Source organism: Rhinichthys klamathensis, unplaced genomic scaffold (genome assembly GCF_029890125.1).
Source record: "Rhinichthys klamathensis goyatoka isolate OS25496 unplaced genomic scaffold, OSU_Roscu_1.1 h1tg000281l_1, whole genome shotgun sequence".
In the NCBI taxonomy this organism is placed as follows: domain Eukaryota; kingdom Metazoa; phylum Chordata; class Actinopteri; order Cypriniformes; family Leuciscidae; genus Rhinichthys; species Rhinichthys klamathensis.
This window is the reverse complement of record NW_026606800.1, coordinates 8,864,138-8,883,002: the sequence shown is the minus strand read 5'-3', so window position 1 is coordinate 8,883,002 and position 18,865 is coordinate 8,864,138. Positions and strand designations below refer to the sequence as shown.

At 38.7% G+C, this 18,865-nt stretch overlaps 1 protein-coding gene across 2 annotated transcripts in view; it reads right to left on the bottom strand.

Moving 5' to 3' along the window:
• nbas (NBAS subunit of NRZ tethering complex) overlaps window positions 1-18,865 on the bottom strand; it is a 256,303-nt gene that overhangs the window by 227,639 nt on the left and 9,799 nt on the right. For both annotated transcript variants that reach the window (XM_056269320.1, XM_056269321.1), the window contains exons 9-15: window positions 12,133-12,231; window positions 11,548-11,686; window positions 4,973-5,038; window positions 4,698-4,826; window positions 3,771-3,834; window positions 3,172-3,365; window positions 1,035-1,295 (exon numbers count right to left, since the gene is read on the bottom strand). In XM_056269320.1, coding sequence (XP_056125295.1) covers window positions 1,035-1,295; window positions 3,172-3,365; window positions 3,771-3,834; window positions 4,698-4,826; window positions 4,973-5,038; window positions 11,548-11,686; window positions 12,133-12,231 — 952 coding nt within the window. The remainder of the gene's footprint in view (window positions 1-1,034; window positions 1,296-3,171; window positions 3,366-3,770; window positions 3,835-4,697; window positions 4,827-4,972; window positions 5,039-11,547; window positions 11,687-12,132; window positions 12,232-18,865) is intronic.

Below are 18,865 nucleotides of genomic sequence, written 5' to 3'. Positions count from 1 at the left end.
TTTTTTTTCATAGCGGAAGCTTTAAGATGACACTAGGGCTGTCAACGAATATTCTAAATTCTAATATATATTCGAATAGTTTTAAAAATCTGAATTTCGAAGGTGAAAATTAATATTCGGATGTGGAAAAACACGCCCGCGGTGGCAGAGGCGCGGCTGTCTGCTGCGAGTGGGCGCGCTGCCTGAGGGAACATTACTAAAGTGTAGGCTTACTGTACTGACTAAATAGATATTGCATGAATAAGGTAGGTTAGATACAGCAGTTTCATGCACTGCACGCTTCCACTGGTTTGATTATTTACCGTTTCATGTCAAGGAAAAGTTCCATGTTTACCACAGCACAGCTCGCTCGGAGCGTTCAATGTCGGTTTTATATACTGGAAAACTTCAATTAATGTTAATAGTATTTGTTTCAATCACTGAATGAAGCCTGCTATATTTGGGACAAGAATCGCGAGTCGCGACCTTAAATTGCTTGCACAAAACTCTTGATCAGCACTCTACATTTGTTTATTGTTGTTGCTCATTTAAACCGTTATGCACAGAGAGCATGAGGGTGAGAGAGAGAAAGAGTGCCTGCGAGTGCGAGTGAGTGATCGAGAGTGAGGTCTGCGGTCTTGGCCATTAGTTGATTTACTTGTTTTTGTGTAGGTAATACGTTGTCAAATATATTTAAACTTAAACTACCTATACAAGTAGTTATGTCTCTTTGTATTCATTTGTCTTGTTATTGACGTAATGCGCGTCATTGACAAAATGCGCAACCAGATGTTCGAATATATGTGGTTTTTTTAGAGGGAATATTCGAACGTCATTTTTGAGCAATTTCGACAGCCCTAGATGACACACAGGTATAAGATTATAAAATAATTTTAATTCACAATCAATAGTTAATGTCCAGATGTTTATTTATTTGGAGAGTTCTTTATGATAAGCAATTCTACAGTCATTCTGTCATTATAATGACTATCCCTTACATTTTAAGTTTGGACAAGTGGGCGGTTCCACTCCGTCAGGTTGTTATAGTAACCCACCTTCCTCTGGTAGAGCTCCTCTGGCGTGGTGGACCTCAGGCTGACCAGGCGGTAGTTCTTGATGACGGTGCGCGGCCGTTTTCTGGGAGGGGCGAAACGTTCCATCTCAGTCACGTAGTACAAGCCCTGCTTCACATATCCAAAATAACGTGCCTTCGCCGAGGTCTCTTCATCCGAGTCGGAGTCATCCTCTCCATCGTCCTCTTCACCCGTCATGCTGCTCTCCAGACGAGAACGCTTATGGGCCAGCTTTACCTCACACTGAGAGGACAAAGGGATCAAAAGAAAGAGATTAAAAAGATTTGGTTGGTTGACTCAAGGACAACAAAACGTTAAAGAAAGTTTCCGGAAAAATCCTTCGATTATTTTAGAAAAAACTAAATGAGAAGATTTTGATTATTGACTTGGAAGTCTAACAAACCCTGTTTCTTCAGGACACAAACACATTTTCCTGGCACTACCTGTTTGTTTCTCTCTCTCTTTCTCACTCACTGCAAAATCTATCAAACAAACTTCACACAGTCGACACCGCAGCTGGGTGCTGCATTTCCCTATGGAGTGAGGAAACCGTCAACCGAACATATAGCCAGAATAAAACCCGACATCTCTCTAATGTTCTCACTCTCCTTTTCCCATCCCTCTGTACTCGCCTCCAGGTTCACATCTCTCTAGCTGTGAGAGCTTTACATCAGTGGAAAGCGTCAAAAAACAATGAGGTGGAGACGGAAGAGATGAGGGTTTTTTTTCTTATCAGAGGATGAGGAGCGGTAAAGCACTTTTATGATGATGGCCCGAAGATAGAGAGAGAGTGTCTGAGTAACACGACTTCCTTTACAAAAGTAATTACTCTGCCATAAGCGGCTACGAATGAAAGACTGCATTCTGGATGGAGAAGCATGTTGTCACAAGGACTGATGAATGATATTAGATTATATTATGTGGTCTCAATCGATTTAAAAAAAAAAGATCTCGATTAATCTCACAGAACATTAAAGTTTTTAATATGTTTGTATATTGTAAAACTATTGAAAGAAAGGATGCAGCGTTATTTGCATTGAATTTTTTATTAATTAATTTGTTAATTTTGACAGCCCTAATTATATTATATTATAGTATATTATAGTATATTATAGTTCAAAAGTTTGAGTCAGGAAGAGTTTTTAAAATGTTTATGAAAGTGGTTTCTTATGCACATCAAGACTGCATTTAATTGATCAAAACAAAACAACTTAAAATAACTTTTATCTCTTTCCAAATACATTTTAAAATGTGATTTATTGCTGTTATGGCATAGTGTCACATAATCCTTCAGAAACTTGCTGATCTGGAGCAGGTTTCTTTGATGAATAGAAAGTTCAAAATAACAGCATTTATTTAAAATAAAATAAAAATTTAACAAAGAATGTAATGTTCTTTACTGTCACTTTTGGTCAAATGTAATCCATTCATGTTAAAATTATTAAATATTGTATTATTACGGAGAGGATTTAAGCAGGATGACAATCCAAAACTAGCTAAAATTAACAATGCACAATCATTTTCACAGTTTTTTTAAATTACAGGATATTAATAGGAGAATGATACTTATTTTATGTACCAATAAAACAACAATATTTAAATACATATATAAATTTACTAAATCATATGAAATATTAAACATACTAATATATGAAAATTGTCAATATTTCAAGTTGAGTTCATTCATAATGGAGAGTAATAATAATTTTTTTCTGAAATCAATTAAACTTTGCCAGAGTGACGTGGATTTAAAATCACAAGACAAGGAAGGATCACAAAATACAGTAGTCTTTGGGAAACAAATAAAAATATTAATGATATTAAGAGTAATGCATTCATAGCTTTTTTTTTTGGTTATGTGTTTGTTTGTATGTTTGTTTATTTATTTATTTATATAGCACAGTTTAATACAACTCACGTTGCCCAAAGTGCTTCACAATCACAAACTAAAAAACACAAAAAGTGTCAAAAAAACACAAAAAAATGTGTGTTCTGTGAAAAAGCAAAAACAAAAGATTAATGTTTCTTAATTTTATACCACCATCAAAATCATCACAAATATATCAGGAATATTCAATATTTGACACTGGTTAAAACTGATACATGTAGAAACACACACCTCCAAACTGAGGAATCCCCCATCATGGGCTGAGGTGACTCGCGGTGAGGGTTCAAACCACTCGCAGGACTTCCCGAGAAGGTTTTTGAGTGTCCGCACAGAAGACACAGTGAGGGCTCCAGAACAGCGGGCTAAAATCAAAGCAGTCTCACTCCACCAGCTCACATCTAACAGAGACTGATATTGCTCTTTATCTGAGGAGAGAGACATAGAGAGACAGGTGTTGAGAACACCACCACAGGAAAACAAATCTGAATATCATAAATAAAACATTTCACAGACATTCATTCATTTAAAAGTCACCATTCCACCGCTAAATGTGATAGATGATTTAGAAACATCATTTCCAAAGAGGAAACAGAAAAGAAAGCACAAACCGAGGACAAGCAGAAAGACAAGCTTTATGAAAACGTGTGATCTAAACCCACAATCAAAATGTCACTGTCTGAATTTAACACCTCTCCACAAAGACACAAGATGCAGGGTTTTATTAAAGCATTCTTCTCCCTCCCACCCCCTCTGTCTGGACTCACTACATAATTAATAGTGCTAGGTAAGTGTAGGAGTAGATACACATCCATAGTTGAGGGTCCAGCTACCTTTTATCTTCTTTCTCTTCTCCAGCGAAGTCTTCCATTCCGGGTTGATCTCGTCAAATCCCGGCTAAAGGAAAAAAAAGAGCAAGTGAGAGAGGGTAAAAGGGGATAGCTGGGAGAGGTTTTGTTTCTAAAGTGACAGAACGCATTCTGAACACAAAGTGGTGGGTAAATCAGAGGAATGTAGCTGCATGACATCAGAAGTTTTGAACAAAGAGAAAAAAAGATGCACAAGCATGCATAGACAAGAACAAACAAATCTTTTTATGACATATTGTTAAAAGGTGTGTTCATTTCCAGCTGTGCCCTGGAAAGCGATATTAAAGCTGAAATGTATAATTTCTCCATAATTTCTTCTCTCCAAGCATTTTGCCCAAGTTTTACACAATGAAATGTTAAAAAACAGAAAGAAATAATTTTTAAAAAGATGTACACTCATGAAATGAAGACTCCAGTCATATCAGTAATCAAAAGTGGTTTTATTCTACATGAGGGTCACCTCATGGGGGCGCCGGCGGCCATCTTGGAATCACATAACTGGCTAAAAACTACATTTATCTCTAAGTGTGTCCCAATTTGCATATTTTTGCATTATTCCATTACGTTTTGTAATTTAAATAGTGCGAGTAGTGTTCACACTGAAAATTCCAATAGAAAAAGTACACTTTTGCATGCACACCACTAGGTGTCTGCGTAACAAATTGCTAAAGTAGCACACCTTTAAAGTCAGCATGAAATGAAAATTGCAGACAGTGGTGTGCGTTTAGGGGTGTGACTATTTGATTGCCTAACCAATGGTAGGCAAGCGAAGTGTTTGAGAAACCTGTTTAAAACCCTTTTCGTAATCCCATTGATTAGAATAGTGGCACAGAATTGTATACACTTCAGCTTTAAGTCTCTAAAAAGTCGTGCACACAGTGATTTTATTACTTGTTCCTCTTGTTTCCAGCTGCCTCTCAGTTTGAATGATGGAATATTCCAGAGACTGAGACTGCCAGAGAAGTGGATCACAGCCAGCACTGTGCTATCAGGAGACAGACTCATTCTGAACACGCCATCCTGAGTAAACATACACGTTCAATTAGGCATTGCACTGTTTATTCAGAGAGTTTTTAGCAGAATGAAATTGAGCTTTGGCATTTTATTTTATTTGCTGTCATAATGGCCCAGAGAGACAGGGCAACACAAAAACCAATGTGAGTCACCTGTTCACTGTTACGCCTGGAGAAAAGTCGAAAGCTGGGCACCCTGAAGAATCCTCGCCTCTGAGACTAAATAAGAAAAGGAAATGATGATTAATAACTTCCTTCATGAATATCATGGATGCATTTACATACTAATATTTGTTTGTTACATTAGTAAAATTTCCAGAAAAATCCAGGTTAAACTGGTAACTGGTTTATAACTGATCCAAGATGGTAGACCAACTTGGACCAGTCAGGGACGGATTATGGCGATGATGTGCCCTGGGCACGGATGTCTCAAAGGCCCCCTTCACCACATTTTGCGACAATATATTTAGTTATTTTTGCCCAATTCGTATGAATTAATTCTGGGCACAGTAGCCTACCTGCTCTTCCTCTCTCATCTCCCTCTCCTTCTCTCTTTCTTCTCTTAGTCTGTTTCTCTTGTATATCTTCCCTTCCCAAAACTGAGCTTTGATGGACATAGTCTTTGCAAACTGATTATTTCTGTCGGTCGGTTAAAAATTCTATCTTAAAACAGCTGTCTTGCCTCTTATCTCGCACTGTATGCCCGTTAAGTTAAATCCAGCGCGATTCGCGCTCGACAAGCGCTTGCGCTTCTGTGAACATAAAGCTCGCCAACTGTGATGTGATTGGTTATCTGGTCACTCAGTGTTTGAGTTCTGAAGCTGCTCAGATGAGAAGGTCGGTTATCGTCGCGACTCGCGAACGCGATGTGCGAATCATTGCCACCCGCACCACATTAGAGTTAATATTAGGCAATTATTTCACAACCTTCATTATATAGCCTACACAGAAAAATTACAGAGGTCTGGATGAGTCTGGACCTCAGGGACCTCAATGGTGGGTACCGCCCTTTATAATGATTTTCACTCGCCTCTTTAGATGTCCCTCTTAACAGCGCAGCAAAACATTAAAATGATTTATTTGATTTATTTACCAGTTAATACTTTGCAACTGCAAAAAAAAAGAAAGAAAATTCACATTATTTCACAATATTCAACATAATTTTACTGAAAAAATAAATATTTGAAAAAATTGTAAATTTGACAGGGCCCCCTGCTGGCCCAGTGCCGGATTAAGAATTCAGAGGCCCCTGGGCACAATGTCTCGTAGGCCCCCCTTAGGCAGGCCTAATGTATAGTTTGTCCAATTTTAATTTGGCATTAACAGTTATGCTGATTTAAAAGAAAATTTGTTTTTGGAGTAAAGTTCATAAATTATTGTTCTTTCCCATATGATTTTGTAAAACTATGTTGGGCATGCTCCCCTGCAAGAAAATTTTGTACATTTTAAGGTTAAATGCATCAATCTGGTGCACTTTGAGAGCTAAAAATGAAGAGCTTTAACCGGCTTCAACCCATGAACTGTGCACATTGAACAAAGGAAAAGCATTGACTTGTACCTGGACATTAAAGAGGGATCAAACATCTTTTTAGTTATGATATAGAGTCTCAGTTTGTTTTAGGATGCCAAACGATTATTATAATAATGTAATAATGATTTATATAATTATTCCTATTACGTAAAATCCATATAGCCTATAAATGTACTGTATAAATGAAAATGAATATTTCAAAAGTATATTTTACTTACACTATTGTATAGGAAAATTACAATACTTTTGTCCTAATTTCTTCACTTGCAAGAAATAAACCCTTGAGCTTTTATTTTGGAGAAAACACCAGATCACCATGCTGATTGTGTGAGCAAAGTGCGCACTTTTCTTTAAATCACGCAGCACAAACAGAATGGCTATATAGGCTACTTAATTACAGTCTTGTGCTGTTTTATAAAGGGACAAAGCCATATCACGGTTTCGGTGTTGGGAAAAGGGAGAAGAGAGAGTTCGGCAAAAGGCGGATTCGAACTCAGGTCGAAGGCGTCAAAAGCTGCTTTCAAGCACCTCACGCCCTCGACCTACGCCACTGTAGATATTTAGTGAAGGGTATCTTTTTGCTAAAAAGACAAGCACGTAGTGCAAATGTACGCTCTCAACTCACGTTCAAAGTCATAGGCAGCGCAGCGTCTCTCTGTGCAGCGCAAAAGCCCGTGTTGACAGTTTGTTTAATATAAAGCGGGAGATTACCAGATACAGTATTTTGCTCGTGCCCTTGCTGCCCAGGGCCCTTTAGAGGTCTTGGGCCCCTGGGCAATTGCCCAGTTCCCCGTATGGTTAATCCGGCCCTGCCAGTGTCCAATAGGCCCGTGCGTTAATCCGTGCCTAGGACCAGTAACAATCCATCTACCATTTGGTCATACTATCTTAAGTTGACCAAACTGGTTTCTGGAACATGCTAGTGGGCCAAACGATCTAATCACCAACTTGGACCAGCTAGAAACCAAATAAATATGATCACTTATATGGTGGACATATTTCATTTAGGCTTTTATTCATATATAAACACACAGATCGTAACATATGGTTAACATGGAAGCTTTTGTGTGCGTCACATACTAGAGCAAACCTCACTGGTTCTTGTGCATCACACAAACGTCTGAGCTTCTTTTCATCATATAAAGCAATCGTGTCTCTTCACAAGACTTGATTCATATTGATTTATTTTAAACGCCTATGTGACTTTTTTGGGATCTTCTACATTTTGGTTACCTGGATTTCCTATGGAGGGTCACCTCTCAGGTTTTTATTAAAAATAACTTAATTTGTGATTCAAAGATTAACCAAGTCTTATGGGTTTGAACGACATGAGGGTGAGAAAATTGACAGAATTTTCATTCTTGGGTGAACTATCCCTTTAAAATCTAAAGTGTTGCTTTTTCGTAAGATGCTTTTTGGTCTTTCACAGACCTTTCAGCAACATGTTTAAGGTGTGTGAGAAATCATGGTGAGTTTTCAAACTGAATACCCCACCATGATGATCTTCCACACGTTCAATAACACTATATCAAGCCAAGAGCCAAAGACCTAAATAAATATGAAGAATATTAAATAAATATGAAGAATATCAATAAGGTTCCACCGATTCAATCAGAACATTCTAGAAGTTTCTCATCATATGTGCATGAAGTCATACCACTGGACATGTATGAAGCCTCAGCATTAAAGCTCTTCTAACTCTACAATGTAGCTTCCAGAGCTCACTACATAAAACCTTTACAACCTTAGAAAACCAGAAATGAGCCTGTAGTTTCAGGTTTGTAAAACACAGAGATGTGAGATTATGTATAACAGTTAGTGAAGAAGCATCTTTACTCATTGATATATGTCTGTTTCTTAAGGGGTAGAACAGTCCATACAAATGCAAGGACTACTAAAGAGTTAGTAACCTTCTTATAAAATTCAATACAAAAGCAACCATTGAAAATACTTGGAGTTAGGGATTTGCTGAGGAAAGATGTGCTAATAGCTTTAAAAATGATCAAACAACTGGAAGCAATACCTTAATAGCAAGTATCAACCATCCAGAACACCACAACAACACCCTAGAAACAACCCATAAAACCTAATTAATACCCAAGCAACCACACTGCTACATGCTAGACCACAAACACCTAAGCAACCACTCAAAACACCATAGAAAGACCCAAGGAACCATAGTGCAACATCCTAAGCAAAACTTTAGCAACAATACAAAAAAACTACTCCTCTATTAGTAACCTAAGAAAACCCAATAACAGTCCAAACCACCGCATTGCTACATGCTAACAACCACTCAAAACACCTTACTAACTCCATACCAGCACTTGTCAACCAACCAACATCGAAACATCAAGACAGTGATTTTCTTCAGAAACTCAGGTAAAATTCCACTCATTTTTTTTTTTCTCCAGTGGAAAACTATAGAAGATAAAGGCCAATGATCAGAGACCTGAGAGGCCCCCAAAAGAAAATTTTGTGAAAGAGTTCATGTCATGGATGCTGATCCTAATCCTGACACGAGTATGGAAAGACTCATCGCTTGGCCTATCGCGATAATTAAATAACCGTCTAATCGTGATTATTTGATCTAACCTTAACCGCGATTGTTTCAGACAACCGCGATTATTGCGCTCTTTCATAGGCCTTGGCCGGACAGTCCGGATTTTAAACAGTCCGGACTTTAAGTCCCCTGTCCGGCGCAGCCTCAAGCCGGACACTCATTTGTCCTCCTTTTTGGAGTTGCGCAGAATCGGCCTAAAAAAAAATCCACTCTAGAATCTTTATTGGGACGCAGCAGCATAGCGTCTCTGGTCAAACAAACGATAGGCCTATTGGCTGAAAGCTGTGTCAAATAAATATCTGATATATCATTGGTTAAAAACGTAAACAAGCCTCCACGTGCGGGCTACGTCATATCATAACGTTAACATGCTGAAACGTCAGACCTCATTTAATCCGGAATGGACAAAAGAGCTAGCCTGGGAAAACCCAGACAACTTCCGGCAAATTTAGATTTGCTCTGAAAGTTAGTCTGGCAAAGAGCTCATGACAAGCCCATTTCCAATCCGTCGAAATCGAGGCACCAATCAGAAATGTTGGGGCGGGCTTTACACGATGACGACAGCGCTGGGATTTTGAAGCAGATTTTGTAGCCTACATTACAAAGATGGATGCCGTCGTCGAACATCACTCGTTCGAATCAGCTATCGCGTCTGTTTTAAGTGATTTGAACGTTTCCTTTTTGTTAAAAACCGAGCAAAGAACAACACTCGGAGATGTTTCTGCCGCTCTGCATACGTCATCTCCTTCATCGCTCTGATTGGTTTTTCGGTCTATCCGCGACGTCCGTTGGTGACGCCCCTCTGGAAATGATTTGACTATGATGACGCTTTGCCAGACCATAACTCAGTTACAACTGAGAATGGTCTGGTTTTAACCAGGCTACAAAAGAGCACGAATTTATATCAAGGGCTGTTGTCGACTGAGCTGCTGCACAGGATGAACTTCTTTGAAATGTGTATTTATTTATTTTTCGCATTCATTATTTGTTTATTTATGTAAATTATTTTATTTCCAGAAATGTTGTTTTCAGGCACTGTGCACTTTGCAAGACAGGTTCATCTCAGGGGTCAGTTTTTGAAACAGACATCACGTCTTGAATAAATACAAATACTGTGAACAAACATTTTTTTGCCTCTTCTGTTACACATAGGTCTACATTAAAATATATCATAGTCAGTTAGTCAGTCAGTCAAATTTATTTATAGAGCACATTTAAAAACAACAGCTGTTGGCCAAAGTGCTGTACAAAGTGTAAACAAGTATCCATAAAACAATCGTAGATCAAATTGTCTGGCAATGAATAGAGTTCTATAGGCTATTTCAGAATCACTGTATCATGATACCATCGATATGATGGACAAAATTGTATTGTAGTTGCGACACCAGAGTCCTATGCAATTATTCTTGCCTCACTAAATGCCACAAAGTGTCCTCCTTTTTGGTGTTATGGAAATGGCCACCCTATACATGGTCTAGGACCAAAAGAAATAGACAAGTACTAATTAAGTTTTTCTAGCAATATATTCAAAGTCATTTGAAGCCATTCCATAGCTTAATGTGAGGGACAGAAGTCGATTTACATCATTAAATTAAAGTTCACGGAAACTCGTCTTCCCTCCTCTGCGGCTGTCAATCATGCTCCATTCAGTATTCAAACAGGTTACCGCAACCGCAGAATGCACGGTAAAACTCTCAGAGTATTCACATTATAATGCTTGATCTGTAGATAAAGGGCTGTGGATTTGCATAAAATTACTTTATTTTGCTGGAGTTTATTGCTGTTTTTAAATGACTAGATCACACACATCACAAGGACTATGAATTGGCATCAAACGCACAATAACTGGAATTTAAAACTGTGAAGAAACAAATGATCAATAAACTGTTGAACAGATATACACTAGGATTTCTGCGCTCGACATTTCTTTGCTTTGTGCCATGAACTTTTAAATGTGCACTTGTGCTGCGCTGCACACTCCATGTTGCTTTAAGCACATCATTCTGCACCCGCGGTGCGCATACACGCTTTGTACCGCACTGTTTTGAAGCGTTTCATATTATCATGGTTTTGCGCACTGAAAGATTATTAAAAGCCTATATTTTTTGTCGTATCTATCACATCTTGTTGCCCCATTAAAAAACTGCAAAATACATTTAAAATAAGCATCATAATTGTATATTAGCTAATGTATGAATACCTGAATTCATTTTATAAGAGTACTAATTGTAATTTGTTTTTATTAACATGTTTAGATTTTATAAAATTACTGTGCAGATTTTTTTCAAGAAATACTTTTCGCTGCTGATTTATACACTCACTAAGTTTAATAAAAAAAAAATTGTCATATCTATTGAATACATTTACGTAATATTTAAAGGTGTTAACTGTAATCTTACACTGCAAAATGATAACTTACAAAGGATTCAATTCATCACAATTATTTAATGAATGAAGCACACAAAAAAAATGTATGACCAAGCCCTAAAACAGACAATTAATCGGCATAATCGTCAAAGCCCCAAACAGACAATTAATCGCCAAAGCCAACTGGCAATTAATCAGCATAACCGCAATTATTTATTAGACAAGTAATTGTCAGCCAAATTTCATAATCGTGACAGGCCTACTCACCGCAGTAATGTCATCCTCATAACTGGTGACCTGTTTATAGTGAGGCGACCCTGACAACACCCTCCATGCTGTGATCCCGCAACGGCTCGCCCTGGACACACCAATGTCACCAGACTCACACCCTCCCACCAACAGCAACCTGACAAACAGACAAACACATCAGCAGCATTAGTCAGAGGAAAGCACACACATTACGCACAGAGCACCTCAATTCTCTTATGAGGCCAAAGTGGTCCATGAGGGGCTGATGAAACAGGAACGGGATCTAATCTGATCTAGACACGTGAACAGCAGCACATACAAATAAATGCACACACACACCTCTCTAAACAACATATAAAGACTGCCCCCATGTGGCAGCTAATGTCCTCACTATTTTTTTCTTTAAAAAAAACAATAAGCACTGCCTAAAACACAAGCCAAAGTGAATTTCATTTCAAACATGTATAGTGGGAATAATACCATTCACAAGTGTGATCCAAAGGTTGAGATATGCCAGCTGATTTTGTGTTCACTCTTAGAGAAAACAAAACACCCCTGTGACAGTCACACACAACAAAAGCAGCTTTGAGATGGGGGTCTCACCTGTGGCCAGGATGATATATTGCAGTGGTAATGCCATTGGAATAGTGGCCAGAGAAACTGAAGGTGTGATTCTCTTGAAATCCCTGATTGGTTCCAACACTGAGAGTAAAACAGGAACAAGAAATCAATGCATCAACATTATAATAGTCTTTACCATGCCATATTAATAAAACCCTGTGGTTTCAAGACATCGTTCAAGAGAATAATCAATTAGATGCAAGTCTAATGTAAAAGTAAGAGCTGTGTGAGTAAAACCTCACTCCCCTGGCCTCAAGAGGTGCTAGGGCTGGGTATCCAATACTGGGTCCTGAACGATGCTTTTTCTGATACCAATTTCAATTTTCTGATACTTTTAATTTTAAAGTCAAGAAAGTCGCAGTTTGATGTAAAACTGTTGAGGTATAAAACTGTGAAAATACGTAATTACAAAGACTACAAACCCAAAAGGCGCACATGTGACTGACGTCATACCTTTTCTCTCAATGAATGAAGCTAACTTTACAGAAGCTAACGTCTGTCATTTTTTCTATAGTCTTACGTTATAATCGTAACGTTACGCCGTCATGGCTGAGTGTTTTGTACCAGACTGCACACATACGAGCAACGGATCTTGCTCGTTGTTTCACTTCCCGGGAGATGTAGTTCATTGAGCAATTTTCACATAAAACTAAATGTTACTCTTCTGTTTTATGACAAACTGCGACTTTCTTGACTTTCAGAATTATCTTTTAAATTGACAAACATCATATGTCTAATTCAGGGCACAGTTCAGACGGAATAAAAAGATAAGTTTTCTCTCGCCATTGACTACCATACATATTTTTTTGGAGGGACTTGGGCTCTCTATATATGCCTCACGCTCAAGCGAACGCATAAAGCTTGCCGCAAAGCACTGGCAAAAGTAGCCTAATGATTATGAATGTGTCCGGAAAAAATTGCAAGGAGACATTTGAGTCAGTGTTGGCTGCAAAGATGAAGTTGACGTTGCTGACTCGTCATCTCCACAATATAGTGAACGCACCCGGGCCTATAGAGAGAAATGCACCTTTCATTTGGATTGCATAAAGCATTTGTTTTTGATTCGAATTGGTTAATTTAAAAGTAGACATTTCAAGTTTTCTAAATGCCCATTTCTAGGGGTGTGACGAGATCTCGTGCCACGAGATCTCGCGAGACTAAATATGACGAGATTTCTCGTCGAGTGAAAAAGCTGTCTCGCGATATCCCCATTAATATTCCACCGCTACACTCACATTCGCCTAAACTATCGTTTTGTTGTTTTTATAAAAAAATAAAAACCATTATAAACTAATGCAAAAGTCTGCTCTGCTCATCCAGCACGAGTTGCCGTTGCAATCAGTGCAGCACGAATCACAGTTCACTGATCGCGTGACGATGGCGGAGGATTCGTTGCGCAACAGACTAAACGTCTGGTAAATGTCTTATCATTTAGAATGCGCGCTCAGCACCGCTGCTCCCTATACGCGCGGTCACGAATTTGTAAGTGAAAGTAAAACACAAGCTCCCTGATGTGCATTGCGCACAAATTAGGCTGCATACATAAAATAATCCGTCTCCCAATACCCATCTCTGGACTGTTTATTTGCGGCTCTGGTCTCTGTTGGCACTGCGAATATTGAGAGAGCACTGTAACGTACAAAGGACAACAGACAAGGGAGGCTCCGTTTCTGAACTTATAATCGGAACGCAAGAACAACTGTAGAGACAAACAGCCTCGTTTCTCTCGGCCTTTTCCGAACTCACCGCATTAACCCTATAACTGCCGGTGCAAAATAAAACCGCAATTTCACAACAATTATAAAGAGTCTGTGTGCTAACTTTGATTATGGTTGCACTCGCACTTATTGTTTGCACTTAATAAGACTAAGAGAAAACAGTTATTTATTTTTGTTATTTATACGGTTTTTATTTCTCTGTTAAATGTGTGTTAAAAGGAGTTCAGTTAGGAGGTCACACACAGCCTCAATCAGAAGTTCTGAAAGCTCTTAAATGTACAGTAAGGTCTGAAGAGACTAATGTGAAATTATACAGGAGAAAAGCCAGTCAATAAAAACCTTTTACAGTGCTTGAATATTGTTTTCTTTCAATGCATTTGATAATTCATACTCATAAAGTAGACCTGAAATGACATGCATTAGAAGATTATTAGTTAAAACATTGAAAAATGCACCTGCATACTATTTTTCCAGCCATGAATTTTGTCATTGAGGATTTCTGAAAAATTGTGCAAAAATCTCGTCTCGTCTCGTTCTCGTGAACCCAATCTCGTGTCTAGTCTCGTCTCGTGAGATAAGCGTCTCGTCACACCCCTACCCATTTCTCATGTCTGTGAGGAAAGTAGCCTATTCGCAGTGTCTCGGTTCATTTGTGACGCGCTCCAGTTCTTCTTGCAGTCGGAGACGGAGCAACTTTCAGCTCTTAAGTTTATTCTGTACACTGTCAAGTGCTTCATCAGATTTGTCGTGTTGCTGGTCTTGGCAGCAATTATCTTGTAGCAAATATTGCATCGCGCGCTGTTGGCAGCGAGCCTGGTGAAATGTAGCCACACATTTGTTTTGATCTTTTCCACATCTTTTACAGCTATTGGGGTTGGGACGCTTACACACTGCAGCCTTACGTTTAAGTCAGGACTCTGGGCGTAACCGACGTAAACTAGTGTTTTTCCTTGATGCCTCGCTCCAGCCAATCATGCTGCGTGCTTATTGGCTCACTGACGTCGACGAGATTAACCCCCTAGGTATCGAAATTTGGTACCAAATGACAAGAGATTTTTTTTATACTCAATGGTATCGAGGCAATTTGGTCCGTGCCTAAAAAGTATCAAACTCGATACCCAGCCCTACTAGTGATGGACACTCACAAGATGCCCTCTCTCTATCAAAGAGTCTCTGAGTGTAATGAACTGTATGACTCCATATATTTTTGTCACTTTCAAACTCTGCTTCCATCTCTATCTTTGTCTTTAGCGTCCTTGTTAGCGCGCCCGTCTCACATGCCTGAAACACTGGTTCGAATCCCGCTCGTAGTGGTGCAAGTAGAACCGGAGGGGTTACATTGGTGCAGTGACCCGGTTGAGAATTAGGTTTAGGGGGATGAGTGTAATGTAGGCCAGCTAGTAAGAGCTTTTCGAGTAAAACCTCACTGCCCTGGCCTCAAGAGACGCAGTAGTGACAGACCCTAGAGGCTGGGGTCCCCTTGTTAACGCGCCCGCCTCCCATTCCGGAAATGCTAGTTTGAATCCCGCTCGGAGTGGTGCGAGTAGAACCGGAGGGGTTACATTGGTGGGTTTTTGATTGCCCGGTCAGGCTAATTGTTCTGATTCTTCCTTGTTCTGCCAACATTTTCACTGGTCAAAACAAACAAGGAATGTTTTACATGCTTTTACCATTTCATGTTAATCCTTCAACAAAACTAAATAACTAAATAAAAAAATCAAATCAAATCTAAATAGTCACTTGCCAAAATTATTGGAGTGAAGGGCAGAGAGTGAAGGGCAAATACAATTTCAAGTAATTTGAGTGAGTTTTGTGGTTTCTTAGAGCAAATTTAGTTTTTCAAGAAGCTTAAAAGAACCATTTAGTCCAACATTTCTAAATTACTTTGCAATTGCTTTACTTTGAAGAAGTTTTCAAACACTTCCATTTAACAACATGAGGGAGGGAACGGGAAAGAGCTTCAAAGCATACAGCCAAATTTTTGAGGAGAATAAAGGAGATTTTTCATCGATGGAAACTTTAAAAACTTGAGCCGACTGATTAAACAAAGAATTACAAACTGGAAACTGCAGGCAATTTTATTAATACTCAAAGCTAAGCCTTCCCCTCAGTACTACAGAGATAAACAAGACGCAGACTTTTGGGTTTAGTTGCAGAATATCTGGCCCTGGAAGAGTCAAAGAGAATTAGGTTAGAGAGAATCTGCAAGCATCTGAATCATCAGAATCTTCTCTGGTGGTCTTGTTCCAAAATCTTTCAATGTTTGATCCATGTATTACAACACAAATATTCTTACTATCTAACATCCCATAACACTCTTTAAACACATTGAGGATTAGTGCTTGCTTATCCTCCATTATCCTCCAAAATTCTTGACAATTGGCACAAAGTCACCCATTGTAACTTTACAATTTAAATACCAGGATAAACAAAACTGCATAAACCCAGCAAATCAGATTCTAGCCTTGGCAAATTTTTTTTCTGCATGAGACTGTTGTCTAAGGGTTAGGCTTGTGCTTTCTCAGCAAAAACCCATTAAAAACAATGGACCTTTAATCCACTTTTCTGACTTTCTTGGCTATTTTATGTATGATATCATTTTCTATGTTATGAAGGCTCTATATTTGCATGAACAGTTTACTCTCCACCAACATTAATATAGATTTTGATTTTCATATTTCCCTTTATTTAATAGGGGTGTAATGATACTCTCATGCCACGATTCGATACATGTCACGATACTGAACTCCAAGACATATGGTTAACAAAAAAATGGACTGTTGATTAAAATGCTAAATTTGGTATTACATTGTGGGTGTAAATGAATAGGCTTGGACGTGGTGCTGGTAACCCAATGCACAGGACAATGGTTACACCAAAATATTTGATTCTGAGGCTTAAAATACAGAATTCTTTTATACGAATCTGCTTGCATTCTGTCACTGCCTACTAGTGCCTAGATATATTTAAAATAATGTAGGCCACTTTTTACTGGTAACATAAGACAAAAATTCCCCCATTGTATTATTATATTCAATATTATATATAGTAGTTTAAAGGTGCTCTAAGCGATGTCACGCGTTTTTTAGGCCAAAACATTTTTTGTCACATACAGCAAACATCTCCTCACTAACCGCTGGCTGCCTGTCCCCTGAACACACTGTAAAGAAACGCGATCTCTGTAGACAGCTCAGGCTCCACAAACAGCAACAAAAACAAACTGGGCTAACCCGCTCCACGAAACATGACAAACAGTTCCAGCCAATCACCAACAAGAAGGACTTGGGGGCGGGGTTTGGGGGGTTAGTGCGCGGATGAGGAGGAGGGAGGGTCTAGCTAGCCTCAGTTTTGTTTGACAATACTTTAAACGTCAACAAGAAGTGACGTCACCCGACATCGCTTAGAGAACCTTTAATGTAGTACTGAGACTAAAACTCTGTAAACTTAATGTTTTTTCTCACACAGAAATTTTAATTTTGGGTGAACCATGCACAATACAGTCACTATCCACGATGCATATTCTTACATTTTAGCATTGTGATATATTGTGACACGTATGACATGTATTGTTACAGCCCTATATTTAACTACTATTTTCATATATAATTTACATTAAATTATAATTGATTTACATAATGTTGTGTTTAATATATATATATATATATATATATTTTTTTTTTTAGTTTTTGTTTACAAGGGAGGTATCAAGCATTAAAGCTTCCACTTGCTTGCTTGATCCTGTTCCCACATGCTTATTTAAATCTTGCTTTGGGGTCCTGTCTCCGGTTGTTCTCAGTATTATGAATGACTCTTTGCAGACTGGGGTTGTTCCAGCAGCATTAAAGATTGCTGCGGTAACTCCAGGACCAAAAAAAGAGAATGTTGCCCTGGATGATTTTAATAATTATCGTCCTATTTCAAACCTTCCGTTTCTGGCAAAAAATACTTGAGCGTATTGTTGCCTCTCATTTGTGTAAACATCTCACAAGTAATAACCTCTTTGAACCACTTCAGTCAGGATTCCGTAAATTTCATAGTACTAAGACGGCTCTGGTTAAAGTCACCAATGATCTGTTGATGGCTTCTGACTCTGGTGCAACATCTATTCTCATTCTTTTAGATTTAAGAGCCGCTTTTGACACTGTTGATCACAGTCTAATGCTTACACGTCTTGAGAGAGTGTCTGGTGTGTCGGGGACAGCTTTGAAGTGGTTTCGGTCCTACTTTGCTGACCGTTCCCAGTTCATCTCAATGGGTGACCATAGGTCTGAGATTAGCCCTGTTCTCACTGGTGTTCCCCAGGGGTCAGTTCTGGGCCCTTTACTCTTTAACATCTATCTATCACCACTTGGCTATCTCTTGAGATCGCTCGGCCTCCATTATCATTTCTATGCCGACGATACGCAAATTTATATACACTCAAAACCAGATGAGCGCTCCAACATTGATTTTCTTTCTGGTTGTATTACTGAAATAAAAACCTGGATGAGTAATAATTTCCTGTGTTTGAACAGTGATAAAACTGAAGTTATGCTCATTGGTTCTCGTCATCAAACCTCCAAAGTTGGTTCTCTGTCTTTTAATCTTGATGGCTCTGTTTTGGGTATCCAGAGTAAAATGAGGAACCTTGGAGTTATTTTTGATGCTAATCTTTCATTTGATTCTTTCATTCAGGGTACTGTTAAAACATCTTTTTTCCATCTTAGAAACATCGCTAGATTGCGGCCTATGTTAACTTTTCCTGTAGCTGAAAAGCTGATAAATTCCTTCGTCGTCTCTCGGATTGACTATTGTAACGCTCTTTTAGCCGGAGTTTCTAAATCTACACTACACAAGCTTCAACGTGTACAAAATTCTGCTGCTAGGATCTTAACTGGGTCCAGAATATGCAACCATATCACTCCGGTTTTGGAATCCTTGCATTGGCTCCCAGTTAGGTTCCGAGTCGATTTTAAGATTATGATGCTTACATATAAGTCCTTGCACGGCCTGGCTCC